Here is a 24,229-nt window from a genome sequence, read left to right on the forward strand (position 1 = left end):
GGGTGTCAGACTGCCCCTAGTGGGGGATGTCTCCCAGTTAGGCTACTCAGGGGTCAGGGACCCACTTGAGCAGGGAGTCTGTCCCTTCTCAGATCTCAACCTCCGTGTTGGGAGATCCACTGCTCTCTTCAAAGCTGTCAGACAGAGTCGTTTGCGTCTGCAGAGGTTTCGGCTGCGTTTATTATTGCCCTGTCCCCAGAGGTGGAGTCTACAGAGACAGGCAGGTTTCCTTGAGCTGCTGTGAGCTCCACCCAGTTCGAGCTTCCCAGCAGCTTTGTTTACCTACTTAAGCCTCAGCAATGGCGGGCGCCCCTCCCCCAGCCTGGCTGCTGCCTTGCCGGTAGATCACAGACTGCTGTGCTAGCAATGAGGGAGGCTCCGTGGGTGTGGGACCCTCCCGGCCAGGTGTGGGATATGATCTCCTGGTGTGCCTGTTTGCTTAAAGCACAGTATTGGGGTGGGAGTTACCCGATTTTCCAGGTGTTTTGTGTCTCAGTTCCCCTGGCTAGGAAAAGGGATTCCCTTCCCCCTTGCGCTTCCCAGGTGAGGCAATGCCTCTCCCTGCTTCAGCTCTCGCTGGTCAGGCTGCAGCAGCTGACCAGCACCGATCGTCCGGCACTCCCCAGTGAGATGAACCCAGTACCTCAGTTGAAAATGCAGAAATCACTGGTCTTCTGTGTCGCTCGCGCTGGGAGTTGGAGACTGGAGCTGTTCCTATTCGGCCATCTTGCTCTGCCCCCCCATACCATTCTTATGTTTTTGCATCCTCAGAGTTTAACTCCCACTTATAAGTGAGAAGATACGAGATTTGATTTTTCATTCCTGAGTTACTTCACTTAGAATAATGGCCTCCAAGTCAATCCACGTTCTGCAAAGGCCATTATTTTGTTCCATTTTATGGCTGTGTAGTATTCTGTGGTGTATATACATTTTCTTTATCCACTCGTTGGTTGATGGTCATTTAGGTTGGCTCCATTTTTTTTTTGCTATTGTGAATTGTGCTGCTATAAAAATGTGTATGTGTTTTTTTGTATGATTTATTTTCCTTTGGGTATATACCCAGTAGTAGGATTGCTGGATTGAATGGTAGTTCTAATTTTAGTTTTTTGTTTTGTTTTGTTTTTTGTTTTGAGACAAGGTCTGGCTCTATCTCCCAGGCTGAGTGCAGTGGCATGATCTTGGCTCACTGCGACCTCTGCCTCCCAGGCTCAAGCCATCCTCCCACCTCAGCCTCCTGAGTTGCTGGGAGTACAGGCACGCACCACCATACTTGACTAATTTTTGTATTTTTTGTGGAGACGGGATTTTTCCATGTTGCTCAGGCTGGTCTCGGACTCCTGAGTTCAAGTGATCTGCCCCCTCAGCCTCCCAAAGTGCTGGGATTACAGGCATGAGCCATCACACCTGACCCTCATTTTAGTTCTTTAAGGCAGCGGTCGTCAACCTTTTTGGCACCAGGGACCGGTTTCATGGAAGACAATTTTTCCATGGAGCAGGGGTGGGGGATTGGCGAGGGGGAAGGGTTTCTGGATGAAACTCTTTCATCTCAGATCATTAGGTAGTAGATCCTCATAAGGAGTGTGCAGCCTAGATCCCTTGCATTCACAGTTCACAATAGGGTTCGTGCTCCTATGATAATCTGATGCTGCTGCTGATCTGCCAGAAGGTGGAGCTCAGGCAGTAATGCTCACTCGCCCGCCACTCACCTCCTGCTGTGCGGCCTGGTCCCTGCTTTAGGAGCTTCGACTCCCTGCTTTTAAACTTTTTTTCCTGTTTATATCTTATTGTACTGTCTATGTCTTGAAAAGTTGTTGTAGTTATTATTTTTGATTAGTTCGTTATTTAGTCTTTCCACTTAATATAAAAGTAGTTTGCACACCACAGTTACAGTGTCATAATATTCTGTGTTTTTCTGTGTACTTACTATTGCCAGTGAGTTTTGTACCTTCAAATGATTAGGAAAGTTTTCATTTCTCCTTCATGTTTAAAGGATATTTTTGCTGGATATACTATTTTAGGATAAAAGTTCTTTTCCTTCAACAGTTTAAATATGTCATGCTACTGTCTCCTGTCCTGTCAGGTTGCCATTGAAAAGTCTGCTTGATGTACTGGAGCTCCATTGTATGTTATTTTTTTCTTTTCTCTTACTGCTTTTAGGATCCTTTCTTTATCCTCAGGCTTTAAGAGTTTGGTTATTAAATATCTTGAGGTAGCGTTCTTTGGGTTAAATCTGGTGTTCTATAACCGTTTTGTATTTGGATATTGATATCTCTTTCTAGGTTTGGGAAGTTCTCTATTATTATCCCTTTGAATAAACTTTCTTTTTTTATTATACTTTAAGTTCTAGGGTACATGTGCACAACGTGCAGGTTTGTTACATAGGTATACATGTGCCATGTTGGTTTGCTGCACCCATCAACTTGTCGTTTACATTAGGCATTTCTCTTAATGCTATTGTATGATGTTCCCTGCCTTATGTCCATGTGTTCTCATTGATCAACGCCCACTTATGAGCAAGAACATGCGGTGTTTGGTTTTCTGTCCTTGTGATAGTTTGCTGAGAATGATGGTCCAGCTTCATCCATGTCCCTACAAAGGACATGAACTCATCCTTTTTATGGCTGCATAGTGTTGCATGGTGTATATGTGCACATTTTCTTAATCCAGTCTATCATTGATGGACATTTGGGTTGGTTCCAAGTCTTTGCTATTGTGAATAGTGCCACAATAAATAGATGTGTGCATGTGTCTTTATAGCAGCATGATTTATAATCCTTTGGGTATATACCCAGTAATGGGATCGCTGGGTCAAATGGTATTTCTAGTTCTAGATCCTTGAGGAATCGCCACGCTGCCTTCCACAATGGTTGAACTAGTTTACAATCCCACCAACAGTGTAAAAGTGTTCCTATTTCTCCACGTCCTCTCCAGCATCTGTTGTTTCCTGACCTTTTAATGATCACCATTCTAACTGGTGTGAGATGGTATCTCATTGTGGTTTTGATTTGCATTTCTCTGATGGCCAGTGATGATGAGCATTTTTTCATGTGTCTGTTGGCTGCATTAATGTCTTCTTTTGAGAAGTGTCTGTTCATATCCTTTGCCCACTTTTTGACGGGGTTGTTGTTGTTTTTTTGTAAATTTGTTTGAGTTCTTTGTAGATTCTGGATATTAGCCCTTTGTCAGATGGGTAGATTGCAAAAATTTTCTCCTATTCTGTAGGTTGCCTGTTCACTTGATGATAGTTTCTTTTGCTGCGCAGAAGCTCTTTAGTTCAATTAGATCCCATTTGTCGATTTTGGCTTTTGTTGCCATTGCTTTTGGTGTTTTAGTCATGAAGTCTTTGCCCATGCCTATGTCCTGAATGGTATTACCTAGGTTTTCTTCTAGAGTTTTTATGGTTTTAGGTCTTATGTTTAAGTCTTTAATCCATCTTGTGTTAATATTTGTGTAAGGTGTAAAGAAGGGATCCAGTTTCAATTTTCTGCATATGGCTAGCCAGTTTTCCCAGCACCATTTATTAAATAGGGAATCCTTTCCCCATTGCTTGTTTTTGTCAGGTTTGTCAAAGATCAGATGATTGTAGATGTGTGGTGTTATTTCTGAGGCCTCTGTTCTGTTCCATTGGTCTATGTATCTGTTTTGGTGCCAGTACCATGCTATTTTGGTTACTGTAGCCTTGTAGTATAGTTTGAAGTCAGGTAGTGTGATGCCTCAAGCTTTGTTCTTTTTGCATAGGATTGTCTTGGCTATGCAGGCTCTTTTTGGGTTCCATATGAACTTTAAAGTAGTTTTTTCCAGTTCAGTGAAGAAAATAATTGGTAGCTTGATGGGGATGGCATTGAATCTATAGGTTACCTTGGCAGTATGGCCATTTTCACGATATTGATTCTTCCTATCCGTGAGTATGGAATGTTCTTCCATTTGTTTGTGTCCTCTTTTATTTCATTGAGCAGTGGCTTGTAGTTCTCCTTGAAGAGGTCCTTCACAACCCTTGTAAGCTGGATTCGTAGGTATTTTATTCTCTTTGTAGTAATAGTGAATGATTTGGCTGTCTGTTTGTTTGTACTTGGTGTATAGGAATGCTTGTGATTTTTGCACATTGATTTTATATCCTGAGACTTTGCTGAAGTTATTTATCAGTTTAAGGATGTTTTGGGCTGAGACGATGGGGTTTTCTAAATATACAATCATGTCATCTGCAAACAGAGACAATTTGACTTCCTCTTTTCCTAATGGAATACGTTTTATTTCTTTCTCCTGCCTGATTGCCCTGGCCAGAACTTCCAACATGATGTTGAATAGGAGTGGTGAGAGAGGGCATCCTTGTCTTGTGCCGGTTTTCAAAGGGAATGCTTCCAGTTTTTGCCCATTCAATATGATATTGGCTGTGGGTCTGTCGTAAATAGCTCTTATTATTTTGAAATACGTCCCATCAATACTTAGTTAATTGAGAGTTTTTAGCATGAAGTGCTGTTGAATTTTGTCAAAGGCCTTTGCTGCATCTATTGAGATAATCATGTGATTTTTGTTGTCGGTTCTGCTTATGTGATGGATTACGTTTATTGATTTGCGTATGGTGAACCAGCCTTGCATCCCAGGTGTGAAGCTGACTTGATCATGGTAGATAAGCTTTTTGATGTGCTACTGGATTCGGTTTGCCAGTATTTTATCATGGATTTTCGCATCGATGTTCATCAGGGATATTGGTCTAAAATTCTCTTTTTTTGTTGTGTCTCTGCCAGGCTTTTGTATCAGGATGATGTTGGCCTCATAAAATTGGTTAGGGAGGATTCCCTCTTTTTCTATTGATTGGAATTGTTTCAGAAAGAATGGTACCAGCTCCTCTTTGTAGCTGTGGTAGAATTTGGCTGTGAATCCGTCTGGTCCTGGACTTTTTTTGGTTGGTAGGCTATTAATTATTGCCTCAATTTCAGAGCCTGTTATTCGTCTATTCAGAGATTCAACTTCTTCCTGGTTTAGTCTTGGGAGGGTGTATGTGTCCAGGAATTTATCCATTTCTTCTAGATTTTCTAGTTTATTTGCATAGAAGTGTTTATAGTATTCTCTGATGGTAGTTTGTATTCTGTGGGATTAGTGGTGATGTCCCCTTTATCATTGTTTATTGCATCTATTTGATTCTTCTCTCTTTTCTTCTTTGTTAGTCTTGCTAGTGGTCTATTTTGTTGATTTTCAGAAAACCAGCTCCTGGGTTCATTGATTTTTTTGAAGGATTTTTTGTGTCTCTATCTCCTTCAGTTCTGCTCTGATCTTAGTTATTTCTTACCTTCTGCTAGCTTTTGAATTTGTTTGCTTTTGCTTCTCTAGTTCTTTTAATTATGATGTTAAGGTGTCAATTATAGATCTTTCCTGGTTTCTCTTGTGGACATTTAGTGCTGTAAATTTCCCTCTACACACTGCTTTAAATGTGTCCCGTTGATTCTGGTACATTGTGTCTTTGTTCTCATTGGTTTCAAAGAACATCTTTATTTCTGCCTTCATTTTGTTATTTATCCAGTAGTCATTCAAGAGCAGGTTGTTCAGTTTCCATGTAGTTGTGTGTTTTTAGTGAGTTTCTTAATCCTGAGTTCTAATTTGATTGCACTGTGTTCTGAGAGACTGTTGTGATTTCTTTTCTTTTGCATTTGCTGAGGAGTGTTTTACTTCCAATTATGTGGTCAATTTTAGAATAAGTGCAATGTGGTGCTGAGAAGAATGTATATTCTGTTGATTTGGGGTGGAGAGTTCTGTAGATGTCCATTAGGCCTGTTTGGTCCAGAGCTGAGTTCAAGTCCTGGATATCTTTGTTAACCTTCTGTCTCATTGATCTAATATTGACAGTGGTGTGTTACAGTCTCCCATTATTATTGTGTGTGAGTCTAAGTCTCTTTGTAGGTCTGCAAGAACTTGCTTTGTGAATCTGGGTGCTCCTGTATTGGTTGCATATATATTTAGGATAGTTAGCTCTTCTTCTTAAATTGATCCTGTTACCATTATGTAACGGCCTTCTTTGTCTCTTTTGATCTTTGTTGGTTTAAAGTGTGTTTTATCAGAGACTAGGATTACAACCTGGGCTTTTTTTTTCTTTCCATTTGCTTGGTAGGTCTTCCTCCATCTCTTTATTTTGAGCCTATGTGTGTCTTTTCACGTGAGATAGGTCTCCTGAATACAGCACATTGATGGGTCTTGACTCTTTATCCAATTTGCCAGTCTGTGTCTTTTAATTGGGGTATTTAACCCATTTACATTTAAGGTTAATATTGTTATGTGTGAATTTGATCCTGTCATTATGATGTTAGCTGGTTATTTTGCCCGTTAATTGATGTAGTTCCTTCATAGCGTCGATGGTCTTTACAATTTGTCATGTTTTTGCAGTGGCTGGTACCAGTCGTTCCTTTCCATGTTTAGTACTTCCTTCAGGAGCTCTTGTAAGGCAGGCCTGGTGTTGACAAAATGTCTCAGCATTTGCTTGTCTGTAAAGGATTTTATTTCTCCTTCACTTATGAAGCTTAGTTTGGCTGGATATGAAATTCCGGGTTGAAAATTCTTTTCTTTAAGAATGTTGAATATTGGGCCCCACTCTCTTCTGGCTTGTAGGGCTTGTCCCGAGAGATCCATTGTTCATCTGATAGGCTTCCCTTTGTGGGTAACCCGACCTTTCCTTCTGGCTGCGCTTAACATATTTTCCTTCATTTCAACTTTGGTTAATCTGACAATTATGTGTCTTGGGGTTGCTCCTCTCGAGGAGCATCTTTGTGGTATTCTCTGTATTTCTTGAATTTGAATGTTGGCCTGCCTTGCTAGGTGGGGGAAATTCTCCTGGATAATATCCTGAAGAGTGTTTTCTAACTTAGATCCATTCTCCCCATCACTTTCAGGTACACCAATCAAACGTAGATTTGGTCTTTTCACATAGTCCCATATTTCTTGGAGGCTTTGTCTGTTTCTTTTCACTCTTTTTTCTCTAACTTTGTTTTCTCACTTTATTTCATTAATTTGATCTTCAATCACTGATATCCTTCCTTCCACTTGATCGAATCAGCTCTTGAAGCTTGTGCATGTGTAACGAAGTTTTGGTGCTGTGGTTTTCAGCTCCATCAGGTCATTTAAGGTCTTTTCTACACTGTTTATTCTAGTTAGCCATTTGTCTAACCTTTTTTCAAGATTTTTAGCTTCCTTGTGATGGGTTAGAACATGCTCCTTTAAGTTGGAGAAATTTTTTATTACCAACCTTCTGAAGCCTACATCTGTCAACTCGTCAAACTCATTCTCCATCCGGTTTCATTCCTTTGCTGGTGAGGAGCTGCAATCCTTTGGGGGAGAAGAGGCACTCTGGTTTTTGGAATTTTCAGCTTTTCTGCTCTGGTTTCTCCCCATCTTTGTGGTTTTATCTACCTTTGGTCTTTGATGTTGGTGACCTACAGATGGGGTTTTGGTGTAGATGTCCTTTTTGTTGATGTTGATGCTATTCCTTCCTGTTTGTTAGTTTTCCTTCTAACAGTGGAGCCCCTCAGCTGCAGGTCTGTTGGAGTTTGCTGGAGGTCCACTCCAGACCCTGTTTGCCTGGGATCACCCATGGAGGCTGCAGAATAGCAAATATTGCTGCTTGATCCTTCCTCTGGAAGCTTCGTCCCAGAGGGGCACCCATCTGTGTGAGGTGTCTGTTGGCTTCTACTGGGAGGTGTCTCCCAGTCAGGCTCCACAGGGGTCTGGGACCCACTTGAGGAGGTGGTCTGTCTGTTCTCTGAGTTCAAACGCCATGGTGGGAGAGCCACTGCTCTCTTCAGAGCTGTTAGACAGGGACGTTTAGGTCTGCCAAAGCTATCTGCTGCCTTTTGTTCTGCTATGCCCTGCCCACAGAGGTGCAATCTACAGCAAGGCAGTAGGCCTTGCTGAGTTGAGGTGGGCTCCGCCCAGTTCGAGCTTCCTGGCCTCTTTGTTTACACAGTGAGCACAAAATTGCTTACTCAAACCTCAGCAATGGCGGACATCCCTCCCCCCACCAAGTTGCAGAGTCACAGGTTGATCTTAGATGCCGTGCTAGCAGTGAGCAAGGCTCCTTGGGCATGGGACCTGCCAAACCAGGCATGGGAGGGAACTTCCTGGTCTGCCGGTTGTGAAGATTGTGGGAAAAGCACAGTATTTGGGCAGGAGTATACCGTTCCTCCAGGTACAGACTGTCATGGCTTCCCTTGGCTAGGAAAGGAAAGTCCCCAGACCCCTTGTGCTTCCCGGGTGAGGCGATGCGCTGCCCTGCTTTGGTTTGCCCTCCATGGGCTGCACCCACTATCCAACCAGTCCCAATGAGATAAACCAGGACCCTCAGTTGGAAATGCAGAAATCACCCATCTTGTGCATCGATCTTGCTGGGAGTTGCGGACTGGAGCTGTTTTTATTCGGCCATCTTGGAAGCCTCCCCACTTTGAATAAACTTTCTAACCTTATCTCTTTCTCTGCTTCCTCTTTAAGGCCAATGATGCTTAGATTTGCCCTTTTGAGGCTATTTTCTAGATCTTGTAGGTCTGCTTCATTGTTTTTTATTCTTTTTTCCTTTGTCTCCTCTGACCGTGTGTTTTCAAATAGCCTGTCTTCAAGCTCACTAATTCTTTCTTCTACTTGATCAATTCTGCTATTTAAAGATTCTGATGTAGTCTTTTTCAGTATGCCAGTTGCAGTTTACAACTCCAGAATTTTTGCTTTATTCTTTTAATTTCAAATAAATTTGTCTGTTAAAACTTAACAAAAGTTTATCTGATACGAATCTGAATCCCTTCTCTGTGTTATCTTGAATTTCTTCAAGTTTCCTCAAAACAGCTACTTTCAGTTCCCTGTCTCAAAGGTCACATATCTCTGTTTCTCCAAGATTGGTTTCTGGTGCCTCATTTTACTTGATGTGGCCATGTATTCCCAGATTGTCTTGATACTTGTAGATGTTCTTCATGTCTGGGCATTTTAGTGTTAGGTATTTGTTTTAGACTTCACAGTCTTGGCTTGTTTGTATCCACCCTTCTTGGGAAGGCTTTCCCCATATTCAAAAGGACTTGGGTGTTGTGATCTGAGCTGTATCTGTTTTAGGGGGCATCCCAAGCCCACTAATGCTGTGGTTCTTGTATACATGTAGAGGTACTCCCTTGATGGTCTTGGGCAAGATCTGGGAGAATTCTCTGGATTACCAAGCAGAGGCTCTTGTTTTCTTCCCTTACTTTCTCCTAAACAAACAGAGTCTCTCTCTCTCTCTCTCTCTCTCTCTCTCTCTCTCTCTCTCTCTCCCTCGAGCTACCTGAAACTTGGGGTTTAGTGACATAAGCACTACCACTTTGACTGTGCTGGGTCATGCTGAAGCCAGCACAGCACTGGGTTTCACCCAAGGTGTGCTGTAACCACTCTCTACCTACCACCTATGTTTGCTTAAGACCCTGGGGCTCTATAGTCAGTAGGTGGCAAAGCCAGCTAGGCCTGTGTTCTTCCCTTCAGGGCAGTGTGTTCCCCCACACCACAGGAGAGTACAGAAGTGCCATTTGAGAGCCAGGGACTAGAGTCAGAAACCTTAGATGTTTACCTGGTGCTCTATTATATTTTACTGTGACTGAGCTGTCAGTTAAACCACAAGATGCAATCCCTCCCACTCTTCCCTCCCACTTTCCAAAGGCAGAGGAACCTCATCTTGTGGCAACTGCCATCCCAGGCCACAAGGAGTACTGCCTGACTACTGCTGACTACTGTTTCCTTAAGGTCCAAGGGCTCTTCAGTCAGCTTTTGGTGAATGCTGCCTGGTCTGGGACTCACCCTTCATGGCACCTGGCTCCCTTCTGACCCACAGCAGGTCCAGAAATGCCATTCAAGAGCCAATCCTGGAATTGGGGACCCTAAGAGCTTGCTTGGTGCTCTACTCCCCTGTGGCTGAGCTGGTACCTAAGATGCAAGACACAGTTCCCTTTACTTTTCCCTCTATTTTTCTGAAGCAGAAGGGTTTCTCCCTGAAGCCACCACAGCTGGGAATGTGTTGAGTCTCACCTGAAGTCAGCAAGTCTCAGGGTCTCGCCCAAAGTCCTTGATGTAGTACCTGAGTATGACTGCTGGTTTTTCAGGGCCCAAGGACTCTTTGGTTAGCAGGTGATGAATGATTCTAGAACTAGGTCCTTCCCTTCAAGAGAGAGGGTTCTCTTCTGACCCAGGGTTTCTGCAGAAATGTCCGGGAGCTAGGACCTGGAGAGGAGGCCTCACAACCCTGACCCTTGCCCTGTCCTGCTGTGGTTAAGCTGGTATTCAAAATGCAAGACACAGTCCCCTTTACTTTTCCCCCTGTTTTTCTGAAGCAGAAGGAGTTTTGCCCCATAGCCACCACAGCTAGTAATGTGCTGAGTCTCACCTGAAGCTAGCCAGTCTGAGGCTCACCTAATGCCCTTGATGTAGTACTTGGGTATCGCTATTGGTTATTCAGGGCCCAAGGGCTCTTTGGTTAGCAGGTGATGAATGATGCCAGAACTGGATCCTTCCCTTCAAGGCAGTGGGTTCCCTACTGGCCCAGGATTTGTTCAGAAATGTCCAGGAGCTAGGGCCTGAAAGGGGGCCTCACAACCCTGACCCATGCCCTGTCCTGCTGTGGCTGAGCTGGTATCCAAGATGCAAGACAAATTCTCCCCACTCTTCCATTTCCTCTCAAGTGGAAGGAAGTGGTGTCTTTTGGAGTCATGTTGAGCTGTGCAGCCTGAGGTTAGGAGAGAGGCGATGTCAGCACTCTCTAGCCACCCTGGCTGGTGTCTCAGTAGTTTGCATGCCCTCCCCACTCCCCCCCTCCCTGCCCCAACAATTCCAGTGTCTCTGGGCTTAGTTCAGCACTAGGACTCTCCTAGGAGTTGCACTCTTTGTGGCCTAGGCTGCCTTGAAGTTCATTTAGAGTCCCACAGTTCTTTAGCCCACGGTGGCGGGGCTTGTGGGAACTCAAGGTTTGACCGCTAGATCAGCAATTCCTTTCTGGTTCGGGCTGGTTTAAACACTCCCTCCACGGACAGGCGTCAGCTGAGCTTGGTCCTGCTTTTCTTTATGCTATAACGGAGCAGCAGTGAGGTCAATGCCTCAGAATTGTTGTGCTCTCTTTCCCCCAGCACACAGCAATGGTCTTTGCACCACACCGCCACTGCCAGGGAATGGGGGGAAGGGTGGCTTCTATGATTCAAGACTGTTTTTCTACCTCTTTAGTGCCTCTTTTAGCAAGTTAAAACCAGGTACTGTGAATGCCCACCTGATATCTCGTTCTTAGGAAGGTGCTTTTTTTGTGTAGATAGTTGTTAAATTGGTGTCCTTGCAGCAAGAGGGATGACTGGTGGAGCCTTCTATTCCATCATCTTGTTCCACCTCTGGAATTGCTGGTCTTAGGTGAATATTTTATAGTATACTATTTTAAATTGTGTAACATTTTTTGGATTACATTTTCTTATTTTTTTTTTTTTTTTTTTTTTTAGACAGAGTCTTGCTCTGTCACCCAGGCTGGGGTGCAGTGGTGCGATCTCAGCTCACTGCAACCTCTGCCACCTGGGTTCAAGCGATTCTCTTGCCTCAGCCTCCCAAACAGCTGGGATTACAGGCTTGCGCCACCACACCTGGCTAATTTTTGTATTTTTGGTACAGAAGGGGTTTCTCCATGTTGGCCAGGCTGGTCTCGAACTCCTGACTTCAGGTGATAAAATCTTTACTACTACTTAGCTTTATTCTCTTTTCTTTTTTGGTGATTATTATTATACTTTTTATGTCTATATATGTTTAAAAACTCAATAATGCATGGTTATAATTATTGCTTTGCAAAATCTTATGTATTTTAAAGAAGATTAGAGATAAAAGAGAACACAACGGCCGGGCGCGGTGGCTCAAGCCTGTAATCCCAGCACTTTGGGAGGCCGAGACGGGCGGATCACGAGGTCAGGAGATCGAGACCATCCTGGCGAACATGGTGAAACCCCGTCTCTACTAAAAAATACAAAAAACTAGCCGGGCGAGGTGGTGGGCGCCTGTAGTCCCAGCTACTGGGGAGGCTGAGGCAGGAGAATGGCGTAAACCCGGGGGGCGGAGCTTGCAGTGAGCTGAGATCCGGCCACTGCACTCTAGCCCGGGCGACAGAGCCAGACTCCGTCTCAAAAAAAAAAAAAAAAAAAAAGAGAACACAACACATTTATTGTGTTTTTAAATTTTCAACCTTCTTATAACTTTTGGTTCACTTCATTTCTTCTTTTAGATTTGAATTACCATCTGGTATAATTTCCTGAATTTCTTTCCCACCCCATCTACTCCTTTGTGTTATTGTTATCGAACATATTACAAATGTTATGCCCCACTAATACACCTTAGGAATTTCTTTATGCAATTGCTTTTTAAATAAATTAAGGAAAGTAGAAGATATATATAATCATACTTTCTTTTTTAATTACCTCCATAATTACTATCACTGTTTATTTTTCATATGAATTCAAATTTTTCTTTAGTGTCACTTGCTTTCAGCATGAAGAATATTTCTTTTGTATTTCTTATAAGACAGATTGGCTAACAAGAAATTCTCTCACTTTTTGTTTACCCGGCAATGTATTTATTTACTCTTAATTTTGAAAGATAGCTTTTCTAGATAGAGGATTCTAATTTCACAGATTTTTGAATACATCCTTTTTGCCTTCTGTACTCCATGAACTCTGAGGGGTATCAGCTGTTAATCTTATTGTTATTCCCGTTCATGTGATGAGTAATTTTTCTTGTACTGTTTTCAATATTTTCTCTTCATCTTTGATGTTCAATAATTTTCACTCATCATGTGTCTGGATGTAGCTTTTTAAACGCTTATCCTGTTGAATTTCATTGAACTTCTTGGATGTGTAGATTATTGTTTTTCATCAAATTTGGGGAGTTTTAAGACCATCATTTCTTTGAACATTTATTTGTCCTTTTCTTTCTTTTCTTCTGGTACTCTCATTATGTATATGTTGGTGTGCTTAATGGTGTCTTACATTTTTCTGAGCCCCTGTTCATTTTTCTTCATTTTTTTCATGTTTGTTCCTCAGATTTGTATCATTTCTATTGCTCTTCAAGTTAGTTTATTCTTTCTTTTGCCTGCTCAAATCTGCTGAATTTTTCATTTCAGTTATTGTACTTTTCAACTCCAGAATTTCCATTTGTTTCTTTTCAAAAAAATAATTTCTGTCTCTTAACTGATACACTTATATTCGCCATACAATGAGTCGTTGTTATCAGACCTTCCTTTAATTTTTAAACACGATATTTAAAAATTCTTTGGACATAATTATAAAAGTTGCTTTGAAGTCTTTCTATTCAGTGCAACATTTGGGCCTCCTCAAAGGAAGTTTCTTTTGCTCTTTTTCTTCTGTGTAAGTCACATTTTTTAATTGTATGTCTTACAATGTTTTGTTGAACACTAGACACTTTGGAAAATATATTGTAGCAAGTCTAGATGCTGTTTCTTCTCTTTCTGGGGCTTTTTTTTAAATTGTTTGTTTAGTCATTTATTTATTCAGTCACTTGGCTGGACTAATTTGGTGGAATTTATTTTCCCCACACTGTGTGGCCTCTAATATTCCTGCTCAGAATTTTTCCACCTGTTTTTATCTTTTCATGGCTTCCTATAGAGTCACCTCTGCATCCACATAGTTCACTTACTGGCCAAAGGTTGTGCTTAAGCTCACTTAGCCAGTTAGATTTTTTCATCCTTTCCTGTGGGATGTGTGTTTGTTTAGAGACTGCTTTTATAGTTCGGGGAGAGACTAACTCAGTCAGGGACTAATAGCTTGTAGATTCTTTCTCTGCTCATACCCAAGAAAGCATAGTCTTGGGCATGTGCACAGTCTTCCAGATCCATCAGTATGAGGTCGATTTGATTTTTAAGCTGGCTTCCCTGGATCTTAGCTTAATTTTCAGTTGGTGTTTGGTCAGACGTTCTGCTTAAGCCCCTTGAGCCAATCAGGCTCAAGGTTCTTTGCTGATAGATCTGCGTATGCCTTGGGTAATGCTTTTTAGTCTGCCCCAACACTTTCTCTGATTGTGCGTGAGTGGGTGCAGAATGGCACATGTGCACTGTCTTCTGGATCCCTAGAAGTAAGTGTGACCCCGGAGATTTTCTTCTTGGCTGTTTCCCTGGTTCTCTGGTAACCTTCTGGTTGGTCTACTGTTTCCCTTATTGCTACTATTATCATGGAGCTACCAGCTCCCTCTTAATTGCTCACTACCAAGATCTCCATTGTTTTCAGCAGTATCCTTAGACATGATCTTCTCCATGCTCTGTTTTAAATACATCAGTCCCCTCAGGAAGAGATGCAGAGTTGTTCCTCTTTGCTTCTGTTCTTTCCTTCTGGTCAGAACCTCTGTGCCACACGACTAGAACTGGGCTCATGGCGTGCTTCTCTTGAAATGGCACCCCTACTGTATTAGTAAATTAGTAAATTCTGGCGGTAGGTCTTGATCTTAGTGTGCCCTTTTGACACGTAACCTCTGCCTGATGAGCCAACTGGGGTAAAGATGATCAGGATCTCAATATTCTTGACCTGTCATATTTGGGGTAGAATCCTTACCCTAAGAGTGAGAGCTGAGTGGGCAAAGAAATGCCAGTCCTCTCCATCATACTTGCCCAGAACACTTCCATGACACAGGCCTGAGAATGGCAAGATATTCTGGCAGCCTGCTCCTCCACAGGTGAAACCGTAGCCTAGGATTTTAGGAGCTGTCGGGAGAGGGAATTCCTATCTTCTTGGCTGCACCCATCTGGAGCAGCTTCCATCACATGGAGCCAGTATAGACGGGAGCAGTTTATAGTTCAAATGCCATAGACTCTCACTGGTTATACTGAGATTTAGTTTATTTTCATGAATAAATGTTTTCCCATTTTCTATGTGCCCTTAGGACAATTTCAATTTTCAGAGACTAAGTGGTTGTTTTAATGAATTTTCCAGATGAGTGGTTGTTTCACTGGGGAGAGTGTCTAAAGAGCTCCTTATATCACCATTGCAGAAGTTCCACCCCTCACTGGTTATTTAAAAAACTGGAAGTATAAGATTAATGTACTAAAGGAGACCTCTATGAAATAGGGCTTACAATGACTAAGCCAGCATTATATCTTTGTTAGCAATCTGAAAACTCAGTTTGGTAGTTCTGGGTCATTTATAGTTTATGTTTGTTTTTATTTGTTTATTTATTTTGAGACACAGTTTCACTCTGTCGCCTAGGCTGGAGTGCAGTGGCACGATATGGCTCACTACAACCTCCACTCCCAGGTTCAAGTGATAATCATGCCTCAGTCTCCTAAGTAGCTGAGATTACAGGCACGTGCCACCACGCTGGCTAATTTTTGTATTATTAATAGAGACAGGGTTTTGCCATGTTGGCCAAGCTGGTCTCAAACTCCTGACCTCAAGTGATCCAACCACCTCAGCATCCCAAAGTGCTGGAATTACAGGTGTGAGCCACTGCGATTGGCCTAGAGTTTTGCTTTTTCGTTTTTTTTTAAGGAATATTTCAAAGTAGTGTCTTCAAGTTAGTTCAGTTCACCAAGATTTTATTGACATATTCCCTTGGAATACTAATTTTATGGTGAATAATCTTTGGTTTGCTTTGTAGGTATTAGGTTTTGAAACCTTGAAACTAGTATTAATATATTATTTGTAGTTATTGGAATGTCCCATAGATAATATGGTTTGGTAATTAAAGCAGAGAACTGAAAATCAAATTTCTCTACTCCCCAACCCCTCACCCTCATTTTCAGTACCAATCTAGGAAATATCAGATATAATTTTATTTCTATATTGGTTTATTCAGCTGCAAAATTGAACTAATAGTGCTTTAGAAGGGTGGTGTGAGACTTAATGAATATTACTAAAGCATTTATTTCTGTGCAAACGACTGTATTTGTTTTATTTTAAATATATATTTATATTTATTCGGGGCCAGGCGTGATGGTTCGTGCCTGTAATCCAACACTTTGGGAGGCTGAGGCTGGTGGATCACTTGAGCTCAGGAGTTCAAGACCAACCTGGCCAACATGGTGAAACCCCATCTCTACTAAAAATACAAAAAAAAAAAAAAAAAAAAAATAGCCAGGCATGGTGATGAGGTCCTGCAATCCCAGCTACTCGGGAGGCTGAGGCAGGAGAATCACTTGAACTTGGGAGATGGAGGTTGCAATGAGTCGAGATCACACCACTGCACTCCAGCCTGGGTGACAGAATGCGACTCCATCTCGAAAATAACTAAGTAAATCATTAATAAATAAATATATATTTATATTCCTTCAACTTTACATGGCCAACTAAGAGCTTGTATACACTTGTATTTTAATGCAGTATGTATTATGATAATTTAATGCAGTAAAATATATATATTTAATGTAGCATATTAAGTTTTATATATTTAAGGCAGTGTATTAAATTATACCTATTTAGTGCAGCATATATTATATATATTTAATGCTATATATAGCCAAATGGAAAAAAGCATCAATATAATTGTAGTGTTGATTTATTGAGTATCTCCTAAGGAAATTGTTTTCTCCAGTTAGAAAGTATTGCTTTATATCATTATATCATATGGATAATAATCTGTTGTAGTGCAAAACAGATAAGTTGGAATAAAGTATGCTTATACCATGTCTTCTTAGTAATATATAATCTTGAAAATTATATATAATTTGAAATGGATATATGTTTTTATATATATATTTTTTCCTTTTTAATGATAGCCAAAGCTATGATATTGGGAAGATGGATAAGAAATCTACTAGGCCAGAAATGCTGGTAAGGATCATGTTAAATATTGTAGAAGTAGGTTGACTAACCTACTTTATGTTATTGTTATAAAATTATAATAGCATACTTCCCATTTATGAGTAGATTAGCTATTGGGCACACCATTGAACATCTCAGTGTATTCGTTTTTGTATATTTATCTAATAATATAATCTAACTCATAGGCATGTACCCATGAATTAATATATGTAGAGTGCTTTGAACAATGTTTGGATATGTAAATTTTAACTTTTCTTTTCTCTGTGTGTGTGTGTGTGTGTGTGTGTGTGTGTGTGTGTGTGTGTTTTGAGGCAGAGTCTCGCTCTGTTGCCCAGGCTGGAGTGCAGTGGTGGGATGGCTGCAACCTCTGCCTCCTAGGTTCAAGCGATTCTGGTGCCTCAGCCTCCCAAGTAGCTGGGACTACAGGCATGCGCCACCACACCTGGCTAATTTTTATGTTTTTAGCAGAGACGGGGTTCTGCCATGTTGACCAGGCTGGTCTGGAACTCCTGACTTCAGGTGATTTGCCTACCTTGGCCTCTCAAAGTGCTGGGGTTACAGGAGTGAGCTACCGTGCCTGACCTAGTTTTAACTTTTCTTATTGCATATTTTGAAGTTGCAGATTTTTCCCCAACTACCCAGACAGAACGTGCTTGGATATGGAAATTAATATGTAATCAACAAAATGTGATTGTGTAAATAAATATGATGTAAAATTACTATATTCTATAGCAAAATGGAATTTTTTGAATATCCATTTGATTCTTATATTACAGCATATTAATCAAAATGTAACTGAATACCTTTTTAATGTAATTACCACTATAATATATGGGGAATAAAAGAGAAGCATAAAATGTAGCTTCTGCCCTTAAGGAACTTATGATTAAAGGATAAAACTAGTACAAGTGAATACAATGAAATATTATCCTGGCTTAAAAAAGAAAGAAATCTGATACATGCTACAACATGGGTTAACTGTGAGGAGACTCTACTGAGTGAAACAAGCCAGTCACAAAAAGACAGATAATGTATGGTTCCACTTACATGAGGCACGTAGAGTAGTCAAATTCATAGAGACAGAAAGTAAAATGGTGGTTTTAGGGGGTAGGGAGAGGGGAGAATTGGGAACTACGGTTTAATGGGTATAGAGTTTCAGTTTTGCAAGATAAGAGAGTTCTCGAGATGGATGCTTGTAATGATTGCACAAGAGTGTGAATATACTTAATACTACTGAACTGTATGCTTAAAAATGTTTAAGATGGTCATGGAGCCAGGTGTGGTGGTATGCACCTGTAGTCCCAGCTACTCAGGAGGCTAAGCCAGGAGGATTGCATGAAACCAGGAGTTTGAGGCTGCAGTGAGCTGTGATCATGCCTGTGAATAGCCACTGCATTCGGTCTGGGCAACGTAGTAAGGCTCCATCTCCAAAAAAATTTTTTTTTGAGACAGGGTCTTGTCACTTAGGCTGGAGGGCAGTGGTGTGATCAGCTCACTGTAACCTTCAAACTCCTGGGCTCAAGCAATCCTCCCTCCTGAGCCTACTGAGTAGCTGGGACTATAGGTGCACCCCACCACATCTGGCCAATTTTTAATTTTTTATAGAGACGGGGGTCTCACTTTGTTGCCTGGGCTGGTCTCAAACACCTGGCCTCAAGTGATCCTCCCACCTTGGCCTCCCAAGGTTCTAGGATTACAGGCATGAGCCACTGCACCTGGCCTAAAATTTGAAAAAAAGTTTAAGATGGTCAATTTTATGTTATGTGTATTTTACCACAATTAAAAATAAATTATTTATATAATTTATGTAGATATAAATATATTTTTATATAGTGACATTTATATAGATATAAATATATATCTATATGAATATATTTATATATAGTGACATTTATGTAGATACAAATATATAACATTTATATAAATATATTTTTATATATAGTGGCATTGTCACTTATTATATAGCAGTGAGACTCAATTAATTACAATAATTGCAACAATTTGGATGTTCTCACCTATAATATTGAATAAATGAAGCAAGATACAAAGTAGTACATACTGTATGATTCCATAAATGTAAATGCCAAGAACAGTCAAAATGAATATATGGTGTTGGACGTCAGAGAATTGGTTACCCCTATTTGAAACAGGGTCTTGAAAAGAAGCATGAGGTGAGCTTGTTGCTGTTAATGTTCTGTTTCTTGATTTTTTTGTTGTTAACATACGTGTGTTTACTTTGGGAAAATTCATATAGCATAGAATTCATAAGAGCATAGAGCTCTTGAGATTTTTATACTTTGCTGTATGTCTTTTATACTTCAATGAAGAAAAACAGAATTTAAAAAACACTACTGCAAGTGAATGAAGAATTTGGGAAGATAATGATAAACTTTGTGATACTGACCTGAAGTATGCAGAAGGGCGTGTAGAAAAGGAGATTGTCAAGATTAGCTAGAGTTGTTGAAGGAGCCTTTTGGTAGGAGACAGGCCTTGTTGGGGTCCACACAGTTAAAAGGGAGGAAGAAAATGACTCCAGGCAAGGGATCTAGATGGGAGATGTCTAAGAAGGAAATAAGGATGGAAGATAAGATACAAGCTTAATTCAAATGGAATATTCATATTGTAAGTTTGGTGAGTATGCAGTAATTTTTTATTTCATGCCAGCGGTCATTTATTTGAGGTGTAATTTATATACAGTAAACTTCACAAGTCTCAAGTGTGCAGCTTGATGAGTTTTAATATATAGTCTTGTATATTACACCATACAGATCAAGATACGGGAACTTCCAACACCCCCAAAAGTTCCCTTGGCCCCATTCTAGTTAATACCCACCTGTCCTTCCAAGAACAAAAAAACACTATTCTGACTTCTACTACTATAGATTATTTTTGACTGTTATTCAGCTTTGTATAGATGGAATCATACAGTTGTCCTGTTTTATGTCTGACTTTTTCTAAACATACATTGTGAGATTCGTTCATTTTGTTACGTCTTTTGGATGATTTGACACTTTTACGATTATGAAATAGCTATAGTATTTCTCAGAAATGCCATATTTACTCCATAAAAATCATTTGAGGGAGCTTATAAGTTCTTAGAGTTATTCCACGATAATAATGTGGTGGTAAGCTGATAAAATAAAACATTGCTCTGCCTCAGTTTCCTTATTTTAAAAGTAGGGATGATAAAATACTTATGTTAAACACTGTTAAGAAAATAATTATATTAACATAATTATATTAAATTTAAATAAGCCAGGAATATAGCCATTACTGTAACATTCTTAGACAATATTTTATACGGGTAGCATAATGATGAGACATATTCCAAGACTGTGGTCGCTTAAGGAAATGCTATTTCATAAAGATGACTTATGTTTGAGAAGATGCCTGTCACTGTGGGAGTGCTAGTCAGCTGTTGTATTGAAGTTTAACCATCAGATATGTGCTTTTTTTTCTATTTTTGTTTTTTACAGGCTAAAGTTCTACGGCTACTAGCCACCAATTATTTGGATTGGGATAACACCAAATATTATGATAAGGCTCTCAATGCTGTAAACCTAGCAAACAAGGTATGAGGTTTTTATTTTTGAATACTAACAATGTATTTTTTGAAGTCTTGATCACATTTTGAAATCCAGTTTAGACATTTGCTTCAGCATTTACTCTCACAGATTGTTATAATCTCTTCTGTAGCACGGAAAGGAAAAAAGAAAATATTGCTATAATCTGAATGTTTGTGTCCCTGCAAATTCCTATGTTAAAATCTTAACCCCCAAAGTGATGATAATAAGAGGTGGGGACTTTTTGGTGTAAAATGGACGTAAAAATAAAAGAGGTGGGGACTTTGGGAGATGATAAAGTCATTGGGCAAACCCCTTTTGAATGATATTACTGCCCTTATAAAAGAGGTCCACAGGAGCTTGTTCACCCCTTTTATCATGTGAGGACATAAGAAGGCACTATCTTTGAGTAAGCAGGCCCTCACCAGACACCGAATCTGCGAGCACCTTGATGTTGGAGTTCCCAGCCTTCAGAACTGTGAGAAATCAATATCTGTTGTTTGTAAACTATCTAGTTTACGGTATTTTGTTATAGCAGCATGAACCGTCTAAAACAAATATACTTCTTTGAACACCAGAGATTTTTGAGAAAATTTTCTGTGAAACAGAAAGGGATCTCTCTACTGTGAGTTTTTAGGATGAAGAAGTAAATGATAAAATAGGCAGAATAATGGGATTTAATTTTAAAAACAACTCCAGTGGTTCACTTTCAGCTCATGTTCACACATACATAAAAACATGAATACAAAGCGGGCGTGGTGGCACATCCCTGTATTTCCAGTTGCTCAGGAGGCCGATGTGGGAGACTTGCTTGAGGCTGGGAGTTCAAGGCTGCAGTGCACTACGACTGCACCTATGAATAGTCACTGCACTTCAGCCTGGGCAACATAATAGCAAGACCCCATCTCTAAAACAAGCAAAACAAAATGTATATATATCTACACTCCTGGACAAGGAACACTGAAAGGCTGGTGACCCTTCAAAAATAGATTCAGGCTGGGTGCGGTGGCTGACGCCTGTAATCCCAGCACTTTGGGAGGCTGAGGCAGGCAGATCACAAGGTCAAGAGATCGAAACCATTCTGGTCAACATGGTGAAACTCTTTACTAAAAATACAAAAATTAGCTGGGCATGGTGGCGTCCACCTGTAAGCCTAGCTACTCGGGAGGCTGAGGCAGGAGAATCACTTGAACGCAGGAGGCAGAGGTTTCAGTGAGCTGAAATCATGCCACTACTGCATTCCAGTCTGGCGACAGAGCAAGACTCCGTCTCACAAAATAAATAAATAAAATAAAAAAAGAGAGATTCAATTAGGATCAATGTGTTTTACTTAATAAGGCAATTAAATATACTGATACACTTTAGAGAGGTTTTTTCAGCAGAGTGGAAGCATGAAAATGAATAGCTCGATCAACCAGAATGTTAAATTTCTCAAACAGAGCATTTACTTGAACTATATTTTCTTGAAATTTGTGTCATGTGGATGGGGTTATTTAACACTGAAAAACTTGTTCAACATTAAAATTTTAAAAATTAACTTAAAAATATTAATAGAAACAATTTCTTTTTTTAAATTTTGCTTTAAGTTCTAGGACACATGTGCAGAATGTGCAGGTTTGTTACATAGGTATACATGTGCCATGGTGGTTTGCTGCACCTATCAACCCATCACCTAGGTTTTAAGCCCTTGCCTGCATTAGGTATTTGTCCTAACGCTCTCCCTCCCCTTGCCCCCCACCCCCTGACAGGCCCTGGTGTGTGATGTTCCCCTCCCTGTGTCCATGTGTTCTCATTGTTCAGCTCCCACTTATGAGTGAGAACATGCAGCGTTTGGTTTTCTGTACCTGTGTTAGTTTGCTGAGAATGATGGTTTCCAGCTTCATCCATGTCGCTGCAAAGGAAATGAACTCATTCTTTTTAAAGGCTGCATGGTATTCCATGGTGTATATGTGCCACATTTTCTTTGTCCATTCTATCATTGATTGGCATTTGGGTTGGTTGCAAGTCTTTTCTATTGTGAATAGTGCTGCAATAAATATACGTGTACCTGTGTCTTTATAGCAGAATGATTTATAATCCTTTGGGTATATACCTAGTAATGAGATTGCTGGGTCAAATGGTATTTCTGGTTCTAGATCCTTTAGGAATTGCCACACTGTCTTTCACAATGGTTGAACTAATTTACACTCCCACCAAAAGTGTAAAAGCGTTCCTGTTTCTCCACAACCTCACCAGCATCTGTTGTTTCCTGACTTTTTAATAATCGTTGTTCTAACTGGCGTGAGATGGTATCTCATTGTGGTTTTGATTTGCATTTCTCTAATGACCAGTGATGATGAGCTTTTTTTCATATGTTTGTTGGCTGCATAAATGTCTTCTTTTGAGAAGTGTCTGTTTATATTCTTCACCCACTTTTTGATGGGGTTGTTTGTTTTTTTCTTATAAATTTGTTTAAGTTCCTTGTAGATTCTGGATATTAGACTTTTGTCAGATGGGTAGATTGTAAAAATTTTCTCCCATTCTGTAGGTTGCCTGTTCACTCTGATGATAGTTTCTTTTGCTGTGCAGAAGCTCTTTTGTTTAATTAGATCCCATTTGTCAATTTTGGCTTTTGTTGGAATTGCTTTTGGTGTTTTAGTCATGAAGTCTTTGCCCATGCCTATGTCCTGAATGGTATTGCCTAGGTTTTCTTTTAGGGTTTTTATGGTTTTGGTTTTACACTTAAGTCTTTAGTCCATTTTGAGTTAATGTTTATATAAAGTGTAAGGAAGGGGTCCAGTTTCTTTTTTCTGCATATCAGCCATACTATTTTTCGTAGCAACAGTATCATTTTAAATTCCCATCTACAGTGCACAAGGGTTGCAATTTCTTCACATCCTTATCAGCATTTGTTATCTTCTATTTTTTAACAGTAGATATCATTATGAGTGTTAGGTTCACCTTTGTTTTTTGAATGATATTTTTTCCAGGTGCAGAATTTGAACCAGACAGCTTTTTTTGAGTATTTTAAATATTTCACTCCACTGTATTCTCATTCTGTTGTTTCTGTTGAGAAATATGGTGCCATTCTTATGTTTGTTCTTCTTTATATAGCGTTTCTTCTTTTCTGGATCAGTTTTGGATTTTTTATCATTGGTTTTGAGCAACTTGATGTTATGTTTTTAAGTAATTTTATTTATGTTTCTCATGCTTTTGGATGTCTAGGAGCATAATTTTCATTATGTTTGAAAAGTTTTAGTATTTCTTTAATTTTTGTTTCTGCTTTCCCCCAAGTACTCTAATTAACTATATATTAGGCTGCCTGAAGTTGTGCCACAGTTTACTTACACTCTTTTCTTTTTTTTTTTTTTTTTTTTTTTTTTGAGACGGAGTCTGGCTCTGTCGCCCGGGCTTGACTGCAGTGGCTGGATCTCAGCTCACTGCAAGTTCCGCCTCCCGGGTTTACGCCATTCTCCTGCCTCAACCTCCCGAGCAGCTGGGACTACAGGCGCCCACCACCTCGCCCGGCTAGTTTTTTGTATTTTTTAGTAGAGACGGGGTTTCACCGTGTTAGCCAGGATGGTCTCGATCTCCTGACCTAGTGATCCGCCCGTCTCGGCCTCCCAAAGTGCTGGGATTACAGGCTTGAGCCACCGCGCCCGGCCTCACTTTTTTCATTTAAAACATAATTTGTTGTTTTTGTTTCATTTTGGACTGTTTTGTATTGCTATGACTTTTAAGTTCATTAATCTTTCTTCTGCAATGTCTAATCATCTGTTAATCTCATCCCATATACTTTTCATTTCAGACTTTGTAGTTTTTATCTCTATAAGTTTGATTTGGTTTATTTTTATATCTTCCAAGTCTCTATTTAAATTTTCAAGCATATGAAATATAGTTATACTTACTCTTTTAACA

The 24,229-nt window shown here is 40.2% G+C and overlaps 1 protein-coding gene across 1 annotated transcript in view; it reads left to right on the plus strand.

The window, feature by feature from the left end:
• LOC105476659 (testis expressed 11) overlaps nt 1-24,229 on the plus strand; it is a 325,115-nt gene that overhangs the window by 133,199 nt on the left and 167,687 nt on the right. Inside the window, exons 10-11 of the mRNA XM_011732780.2 lie at nt 16,724-16,778; nt 20,246-20,341. Of these exons, the coding sequence (XP_011731082.2) occupies nt 16,724-16,778; nt 20,246-20,341 (151 nt within the window). The remainder of the gene's footprint in view (nt 1-16,723; nt 16,779-20,245; nt 20,342-24,229) is intronic.

This window comes from Macaca nemestrina, chromosome X, assembly GCF_043159975.1.
Source record: "Macaca nemestrina isolate mMacNem1 chromosome X, mMacNem.hap1, whole genome shotgun sequence".
Taxonomy (NCBI): Eukaryota; Metazoa; Chordata; class Mammalia; order Primates; family Cercopithecidae; genus Macaca; species Macaca nemestrina.